Source organism: Cololabis saira, chromosome 23 (assembly GCF_033807715.1).
Source record: "Cololabis saira isolate AMF1-May2022 chromosome 23, fColSai1.1, whole genome shotgun sequence".
Lineage (NCBI taxonomy): Eukaryota > Metazoa > Chordata > Actinopteri > Beloniformes > Belonidae > Cololabis > Cololabis saira.
Genome location: NC_084609.1, coordinates 4,419,073 through 4,429,259, shown reverse-complemented (window position 1 = coordinate 4,429,259; position 10,187 = coordinate 4,419,073). Strand labels below are relative to the sequence as shown.

Sequence of the window (10,187 nt, the reverse complement as noted above, 5' to 3'; positions counted from 1 at the left end):
TAGAGATGATTAGTGCATGAGCCTGATTTATAACTTTCATTTCTTTGTTAGTATCAAAGAAATGACTTAAACGTCATGACTCATGGACAGACGATACACTAAATACCGGGACGTGCTGCAGCACGGCGACGGCTCGCAGGACCGGGCGAGTTGTGACAGTCAGGTCTGAGCTCACCTGTTTGCATTTGCCAAATTTGATCCAAACCTGCGTTTGTCTGTAGTGAAATAGAGACGAACATCCTGTTTATATTTTAATCGAACAGTTTTGGTTCAGTGATGTTTCATGTTTAATGAATGATCATATTTAGTCTTTTTCAACTTTGTTTGGTTCTAGTGACTCCAGTTTCCCTGAAAACTAGCCCTCCGTGTTTGCACCTCCGTGGCCGGCCGGCGGGGTCGGGCTGAGTCCGGGTGAAGGAGCCAGACTCGGGGGGGTGGGGCTCTTGTGTCCGGTGGGGATCGGGGGTAAGACGGCCTTAACATCGGATCCTGGCCGTCTCTCGGAAGACGGAGACGCAGCGACAGATGATCGACTTGAAGCAACATCGTCTGAAATTAAAACATTCTACTTGATACATAGACTGTGTTTCCATGCATCAATAATCCTTTTAAAACCAGAATATTAGCAATAACCCGAATTTGCACGGCCATGTAAACACCAATAACCCCTTTGAATAACCCGAATTTGCTCTTATTCAGGTTTTTAAAAACCTGAATATGAGCCCTGGGTTACTCCTTTTAAAACCAGAATATTGGGTCATGTAAACGGAATATCCCCATCAAACGGAACATGAATTTGTTTTCTGCGCATGCTCTGTTTGCAAGGAATCCTGGTCTTTTGAGTCCAGGAAGTTCTTATAAACACGGAGAAACACAAGACCAGGAGGAGACTAATCACTTCATACTGTAAATGTAATGAAGGATATGAACATTTCTGCATTTGTAGACGGTAGAAAGTACCAGGATAGCCAGATTTACAAGAAGGTGAGCGAAAAGTTGTGCGAAGCAGCATTTGTTTTGAATTTGGATACAGGAAGAAGAAGCGGAAATGACGGGAATTGCGTCATGATGTTCTCCACGCGTTGCTGGTTTGATCCAGATATCCCAAATGATTAATCACCATGTAAACGGAATATTCAGAATGTTTCAGTAACCGGAATATTAGCAATAACCCAAATTTTGACTGCATGTAAACGTAGTCATAGAGAAAACATGATACAGTTAAGACAGACCAGTAAAACCAGTGTCTTAAACTCTAAAAGTATTTATCTACATTTAGATTAAAAAGGAAATCAAAAATCTCTCCTCCCTTTCTTTCTTTAAACCCAACAGAACAATAATAGACACCGTAATCACCTTTAAGGGTTTCCAGGGCCTGTCCCAGGATGGAGACGTCCAGGGGTCCCAGTAAGGCCCCGGCTGAACTGGGAATGGACAGATCGGAGCTGCTGCGAAATTCAGCCCAACTGCTTAGAAAACAAGGAAAAAGAAGAGAAAAATCACAAATAAAAGCTTGTTTTTAAAATTTTCTCCACTTCTACTGGGAACAGAATCATTTATTATTCAGGCTTTATGAGCCAAAACAAACAATAAGGTGATAAAAATGTGAGGGTGACTCTTTGCCTTCAGCATCTTGTGTTACCTTGGATAGATTACGGAGCAGGAGTTACTCGCAAAACAAGCAAAGGGACAGATTTAAATATCCGTTTTGTGCATCTTTTCTGGTAGGTCACAAAAGATGCATCACAGAGGAAAATAAGTAAGATGCGCTAGTGCAGGGGTCGGCAACCCACGGCTCTAGAGCGGCTCTTTAGCGCTGCCTAGTGGCTCACTGGAGCTTTTTCAAAAATGTTTGACCTTTTTTTCCTTTTTTTATTCTTTTTTTTCCTTTTTTTATTCTTTTTTTTCCTTTTTTTTCTCTTTTCTTTTTTTCTTCTCGTTTTTTCATTTTTTTCTATTTTTCTTTTTTTTCTATTCTTTTTTCCTTTTTTTCTTTTTTCTCTTTTTTTCTTGCCTTTTCCTTTTTTAATCTCGACATTTCAACTTTTTTCTCAACATTTCGACTTTTTTCACGAAATTTTTACTATTTCCTCGACATTTTGACTTTTTTCTCGACATTTTGACTTTTTTCTCGAAATTGTACTTCAACATTAATCTCGACATTTCGACTTTTTTTCACGAAATTTAGACTTTTTTTCTCGACATTTCAACTTTTTTCTCGAATTGCATAATGAAAAATAAATCTACCCCCAGTTATAACTAATATATATACATGCAGCATGTGTTGCCTTCATTCTAAGACTGATACAAGACTTTTATTTTTTTGCGGCTCCAGACATATTTATTTTTTGTGTTTTTGGTCCAATATGGCTCTAAAACATTTTGGGTTGCCGACCCCTTGCGCTAGTGGGTCCAAATATGAGCACAAACAGATCTGAGAGCCACTAAAAATAGCATAAATAGATGAAATCACAATCCCAGTGCATGTCTGTAAGAATATGTGAGAACATCTTGCAGGTGAAGACAGATCCTTGTTGATAGAGGTGGCAACAAGTACACAGATATCCGTAACCATCCGCAGAAACACCGGAGGAATGAGTAATACATACCGCGCAGGCTTGGGTCATGTTTCACCAGGACGGTGATGACAGAACCTCTCAGGACTGAGGCCAAAGGAATCAGGTCAATTTTGACATTTCAAGTGTTTGTGTCTCTCAATTTAACTCAATTAATGTGTCATGTTGCAATTCCACCGGTGCTGTTGCATGTGGATCCACGCACACGCATGAATCTAGAATAACATGAACGCAATCCAAAGTTATGACAGGGCACACTTGTGTTTATCCAAGCATTTGACAGCATGTGTGTTTAGCTTTTTCCCCACATGGCTTCTAGCCAGTACTGAAGTTGAGGGGGGATGAGGGGGGATGGCATCCCCCCCTGAAATAAAAATGGTCAAAATCATCCCCCTGTAAAACTGCCATCCCCCCTTTCCATCCCTTATGTCATTTCATCAAGAATGTGGTTTTACTGCTATTTCAACATTTAGAGTCATCACCAGAAAAATAACACCAGAAAAATAACTTATTTGACAATTTTCACCTGTTTCAAGTAAATTTTCACTTGAAATAAGTAGAAAAATCTGCCAATGGGACAAGATTTATCTCATTTTTACAAGCAAAAAAATCTTGTTCCACTGCAAAAACGTATTTCTAGTTAAAATGGCAAATTTTTAGTCAAAAAATCTCATTACAATTAAAATAAGAGTCATTACCAGAAAAATAACTTATTATTATGTTATTTGACAATTTTCACCTGTTTCAAGTAAATCTTCACTTGAAATAAGTAGAAAAATCTGCCAGTGGGACAAGATTTATCTATGTCTAAAAATCTTGTTCCACTGGCAGATTTTTTACTTATTTTAAGTGAAAATCTCCTTGAAACAGGTGAAAATGGTTGTTTTTTCCAGTGATGAGTCTTGTTTTAAGTGTAATGAGATTTTTTCGACTAAAAATGAGAATTTTAAAAATTTTTAACTAGAAATAAGACAAATATTCTTGTTAAGATTTTGAGTTTTTGCAGTGATCCATTTCACTTATCCTGTGAAGGACAGAGTCATATTGATAAGTTCAGAAAAGTGTTTTTTATTGTTGTGTTTTGATGTATTTGATGTAAGCCCAGTGGATATTTAAAGCTTACAGAAGGCTGCATTTAACTGCTGCTATGTCATTCCTGCAGTATTTCTGCAGGTGTTTTGGTCACTGCTATTATTTGTAATATATTATATTATTTGTAATCAGCACAAATTATCTGTCCCTATATGATAAAATCCACCATCCACCCTGATTCTTTTTTACAAGTCGAGTACTGCTTCTAGCAGTAGAATAAGCTCTTTAAAAGTGAACAGTGCTTGAAAAATCAGGCCAAAAAAGCCAAAAGAAAACCTCCAGACAGGCACCGTTTTGCTCCTAAATTCACATTAACACTCGCTCTGAATCCTTTCACCTCGTCAGAGCAGAACTAATGCAACGATGAGACACATCTGTTATTTTCCTACGTTTTGCTCGTGACAGAACAGGTAATCTTGCCTGAATCTGTGCTGCTGTTGTGCCCTGCTACGCTCAGGACGGAGGGTACCAGGACCACCGGGATCCTTGTTAGGGAAGGAAGGTTGTCCTGTTTCAGGGGACCTGTCGGAGGAAAAACAACCTTTATACTTCACCAGTTATCAGTTATTAACACATCCTTCACAGTCCAAACATTTTATCTTCTTAATGACATTTGACGGAGTTACAACCGGTGGGTGAAGAGAGTGCCGCTAAAAGAGACATATTAACAAACCATTAAATTCATATAATATGGACACCTGCCACTTCATTTATTCCCTTTTCAGATTCAAAATAAATCATCAAAATGCAGTTATTGTGGGATGAGTGCTGCAATTAGACCAATTTGGCCTAACTGAGAGTGCCCACTTAAAATTAAGCATGAGAGTGCGGTGGAGTGGCTGCCACTTATGTGCACCGTTTGAAGAGCTGGCTGTAGACCCCTGGACCAATCCCTGGACCAATCCCCGCCAAAGCCTCTCTCAGCAGCTGCTCCCGCGTCCGGAGAGAGGCGCGCTCCTGCAGGACAAGGAAAGAGACGGGAGAAGACGAGAAAATTACCGTATTGGCCCAAATATAAGACGACCCTGATTATAAGACGACCCCCTCTTTTTCAAGACTCAAGTTTGAAAAAAGACTTTTTAAACACCAAATTAAATTTTTATACAGAAAATGATTACAGTACATCTGAAACAAATAATTATAACAATATATTCGAGAGAAAAAGCATGTTATTTTGCCTCATTCAAATCATGATCTTGAAGTTTGCATCATAACTTCTTCGACCCACTTTTCTCCAGATTGTCGCTACGTTTCTCCATTTTCTGTTATCTTTTCTGTTATTTTCTTCTCTTTTCTTTCTTATACTATTTTTTATTTTTCTTCTTCATGCTACTGCTATTTTTATTTTTCTTCTTCGTGGCAGGTTCGCTTTTTTTTTTTAACAAACTTTATTCAACATTTCAAAATTACAAAATTCCTTTGAGGAAACATTAGTTTGCAACTGAAACAAAAGTTCACAACACACAAGCGAATATGTAACTATACATTTTTTCCAAGATAAACTTCTAAATTTAAATAAAAAGAAAATAAATAAAATAAATTTAAATAATCACAAAATAAAATAATCACAGGGGTTGACATTTCAACAAAAATGTATAAGCGTAGCAAGATTGTTTCTTAAAAAGCAAGAGACTCTAACATGGTTTCACATAAATCATTTATAGTGGCAGGTTCGCTTTGTCCTGGGGAGTTAAGTTCAGCATTCGCTTTAAAGATATCTGGCGCCATCTAGTGTTGTGAATGGATATAACGTCTAGACCCCGAATGTAAGACGACGCCCACTTTTACAGTCCTATTTCAATGCAAAAAACACCGTCTTATATTTGGGCCAATACGAAAGGCGAAAGATAAAGGAGAGGAAACGTGATGGTGAACGTGATTAAAAGGAAGAGGAAAACCAAAAAAAAAGTACCACAGAAGATTACTTTTCCATCAACTGCAATAAAAATGTTCAAAATTCCCAGACGGTTTTGGTCACCAATAAATGTTTGATTTAACAAAGTTGTAACTCACAGCAGGGGTTTCCTCGGGCCTGGGCTTCGCCTCGGTCCTGGTGAAACGGGGAACGCAGGCAGAACCTGGACGGGAGCCCAACCGCTGAGACGGGGGTTTCTTCTCTGGATCAGGACCTTAAAGGAAGATGGATGTCATGTTATCATCTCGCCATCGTCTCACTACGCTGCAGAGCTCACACTGCAAAAACTCAAAATCTTAACGAGAATATTTGTCTTATTTCGAGTTAAAATGTCTCATTTTTAGTCAAATAAATCTCAAAAACTCAAAAAACAATAATTTTCACCTGTTTCAAGTAGATTTTCACTTAAAATAAGTAGAAAAATCTGTCAGTGGAACAAGATTTTTTTTGCTTGTAATGAGAAGATAAATCTTGTTCCACTGGCAGATTTTTCTACTTATTTCAAGTGAAAATTTACTTGAAACAGGTGAAAATTGTCAAATAACAAGTCTTGTTTTAAGTGTAATGAGATTTTTTGACTAAAAGTGAGACATTTTAACTAGAACTAAGAAAAATATTCTTGTTAAGATTTTGAGTTTTTGCAGTGCAGCTGCTGAACCTCGAGCAGAGGCGTTAATGTTGATGTTAATTTCACACGCACAGGTCGCAAAATCCACATTAGTGGGTCACAGATGGACTTTTAGGGACCTTGAAGACGATGGAGATGTGATGGAGAAGAGAAACATGAGGAAGGCAAGGTAAGGCAAGTTTATTTGTGTAGCACAATTCAACACAAGGTAATTCAAAGTGCTTTACATCAACATTAAAAGCAGCAAGACACAATTAAAGAGCAAATAACAAATAAAATGAAATAAAATGATAAGAAAAGAGGTAGAATAATAAAAAGTAAGGGCAGTAGAGTACAGCAGGTAAGTATTTAATGAAACAGCAATGTTTTTAGTCCTGATTTAAAGGATCTACAGTTGGAGCAGACCTCAGGTCTACAGGAAGTTTGTTCCACCGGTGAGGAGCAGAATAACTGAACGCTGATGAACCTTGCTTGGTTCTGGTTCTGGAACCACAACAAACCAGATCCAGATGAAGCTCAGGGGTCTGGGAGCTTCATAGGAACTAACAGATCCAGATGAAGCTCAGGGGTCTGGGAGCTTCATAGGAACTAACAGATCAACCATGTATTTTGGTCCAAGACCATTCAGGTCTTTGTAGACCAGCAGGAAGATTTTAAACTCTATCCCTTGACTAACTGGAAGCCAGTGTAGTGATTTCATGACCGGTGTAATATGGTCCAGTTTCCTGGTGTTTGTAAGGACTCTTCCTCAGGAACACCTGAGGAAGTAGATTGAGGAACAGTGACGTCACTTCCCCACTTACGCGCCCTTACTCGCACTGAGTGGCAAAAATGGCTGCAACTAGTGGAGAAGACGGGATAACAGCTGATTATCGGCTTAAATTAGCGTCAGTTGGACTTGACAGTGACCCGTACAGTTACCAAGAACCAGTGGTCCATGGACATTAATATTTGGTACAGTTACCAAGAACCAGTGGTCCATGGACATTAATGTTTGGCCACGAATCCAGTTTCCTGATATTTATATGTACTTAATTTCTACGCCGGGGAAATACACGAAGCAAAGCTTGAAGGCTTACAAAAGTCTTGACGCTTGGTCCGACTTCAAGACAGGATTTGTTGTAGAAATTAAAGTGATGAGGACACCGAACTTTATGATTTGACTGTTTAACGTTAGCTACCCAAAAATCCAACATTACCTGATTCAAAATGGGAACCACAAATCCACGTTTCGGTGCCTGGAATCCAGTTGTTTCTGTGAATTGCAGCGATCCATATAGCACCCTATAATGTAATAATTTCCTATAATGTAATAATTTCCTGAAAATGTAATAAAATTTGCATTTAACTCAATCAAAAATGTAATAAAATCCAATAATGTAATAACCTCACCAATAATGTAATAAAATATCCTGACTGATATTGTAATAACATTTTTACTGATAATGTAATACCTTATTACATTATTGGGAATTTATTACATTTTTAGGTGGGTCTTTTTTTTCTTCCAAAACTGATAATGTAATATATATGTTAATTTTCAGTCCAGAGTTCTGCATTTTGTGTTTTAAAAAATGTTATTACAATATCCGTCAGGATATTTTAATACATAATTGGGTAAGTTATTACATTATTGGGTTTTATTACATTTTCGAATGAGTTAAGTGCACATTTTATTACATTTTCAGGCGTTATTACATTGTTGGGTGCTACAATCCATTTATCTCTTAAGCTTATTTTTCGGCAGTCTGTAAAACGATAACTCCGATTTCTTGCTAAATCTATGAATACAGTCGATCGCACAACAGCTCTTTCACATTTTAGATGTTTTCCAGTTGCTCAAACTGAAAGTTTACGCTGACACTCAGTCTTTCTGACACTCAGTGGGCGTAACCCGCTGTGAAGTCGCATCTGTGACGTCATGCGCATTTAGGGTTGCCACCTTTCAGAAATAGAAATAAGGGACGCCCCGATTTCAGCAGCGCAGGAGCCAAAAAAAGCCCCAAAATTTCTAAACTGCAAAGAAATGTGTTTATTTTATATGAAAAAACAAAATGCTTTGATTAAAGTGCTTTAATAGCATTGAATTTGCATGACTGTACAGACATACAACCATATAGCAACTGAAATATCCTCCTATGTATGTATGTCCACATCAGCCCAGATGTAAAATATAGCCTACAGGTGAAGAATATGGTGTAAAAGTTAATTTATTTCAATAATTCAACTAGAATATGGAGTAAAAGTTAATTTATTTCAATAATTCAACTAGAATATGGTGTAAAAGTTAATTTATTTCAATAATTCAACTAGAATATGGAGTAAAAGTTAATTTATTTCAATAATTCAACTAGAATATGGTGTAAAAGTTAACTTATTTCAATAATTCAACTAGAATATGGCGTAAAAGTTAATTTATTTCAATAATTCAACTAGAATATGGCGTAAAAGTTAATTTATTTCAATAATTCAACTAGAATATGGTGTAAAAGTTAATTTATTAGTTAATTTATTTTTTATTTGCCATAATCACAAAATTATAACAAATAAAGGCTTGAAATATCTCACTTTGAATGTAGTGGGAAATAATATATTTGTTTCACCTTTAGTTAAATTTACTATGAATGACGTTTTGCAAAATATTTAAATTTTCCGACCTTCACCTGTATATTATGACACCAATAAATAAGAGCATAATATATGTCCGTATTGGTTCAATACGGAACGCAACTTCTAATTCCCAATTTCCAACCCCATATAAATATAATAACATATAAAGATCTGGGCACAGACGCAGCAGGTCCTGTTGTCCCGCCAAAAAGATTTTGCTCGCCTTAATGTTTCCTGTGTTTTATTTTGTTCATTATTGTTAAATTTAGTGTTAATGTGTGTGTGACAGACGTGTGTATATAAAGGCTTAATGAAAATACGGTACAAATCGCGTCCCGTATTAGTTCAATACCAGACGCAACATTTTTTTCTCAAATAAAGGACAATTCCGTATTTTACGGGACGGGTGGCAACCCTATGCACATTCCCTCTATAACAGGAAACAGGTAAAAGTAGCGGCCTACTTGTGTAAAGCACCTGTAACATATGAAATGGTACTGTGAATGGACATACTGTGTAAAGATGCTCTGCTGTCGTTCCGTCCGTCATCCCCATCCACCAACAAGTACTCCTTTACTGTCTGCCGTAGCGTCCGGTAGGCGTCCTCCCAGTCATCTACTCAAACACACACACCATCAACGTATTCTCCAGCACAGCCAACGCCTATAACATCAAACGGCAATGAATCAAAGATATGGCCGCGGTGACCTCGGTGTAATGAGGTGCAGGCAGCCGGCGCGTGAAAGTGATGACTGCCTCGCCATCGCTGCATGTTCATCTCATTAAAAAAACCAGCTAACATGTCTGCCTGCTATCATGAGGAGAGATAAACGCCGCTGCTCTGCAGCTGCGTGTCTTTGATACACGTGGTAATTAGGAGGTATTGTGTATGGATTTTAGTGAAGTAAGTTAATCCATCTCACACTATGCCTGGACTGCACTTTGCGAGAAATCTCGGTGGCAATAAACGGAGCAGGGGCAGCAGGCCGTCCAGCTTATCGCATCATGTGCATTAAATCCAAAAGTAGAATCAAAATACCTCCCCTGGGAATGGATTATAACTTAAAGCTCATTAATACTTCAAATGAATTACAAACATTTATTGCCCTCTATATGGCAGTAAACATTAACTGGATAATTAATAGAATACACCGTATTTTCTGGACTATAAGCCGCTACTTTTTTCATAGGTTTTCAACCATGCAGCTTATACAGTACAAATGTGCGGCTATTCTATGTATTTTTCTTCCACCGCTCGGGGCGCTCTAACTGGAATTAGAATCAAAACTAAGACAAAATAAATGCAAAGAAAAATACGCCACTTCTTCTTTAGCAGATAGAAGTAGGTAGAAGCAGATTTCAAACA

The 10,187-nt window shown here is 37.6% G+C and overlaps 1 protein-coding gene across 1 annotated transcript in view; it reads right to left on the bottom strand.

Annotated features, from left to right (window-relative positions):
• Window positions 1-355: 355 nt before the first annotated feature.
• The window catches only part of LOC133424559 (leucine-rich repeat and guanylate kinase domain-containing protein-like), a 32,235-nt gene continuing 22,403 nt past the window's right edge, over window positions 356-10,187 (bottom strand). Inside the window, exons 16-21 of the mRNA XM_061715232.1 lie at window positions 9,335-9,436; window positions 5,682-5,797; window positions 4,525-4,625; window positions 4,089-4,190; window positions 1,357-1,466; window positions 356-549 (exon numbers count right to left, since the gene is read on the bottom strand). Coding sequence (XP_061571216.1) covers window positions 356-549; window positions 1,357-1,466; window positions 4,089-4,190; window positions 4,525-4,625; window positions 5,682-5,797; window positions 9,335-9,436 — 725 coding nt within the window. The remainder of the gene's footprint in view (window positions 550-1,356; window positions 1,467-4,088; window positions 4,191-4,524; window positions 4,626-5,681; window positions 5,798-9,334; window positions 9,437-10,187) is intronic.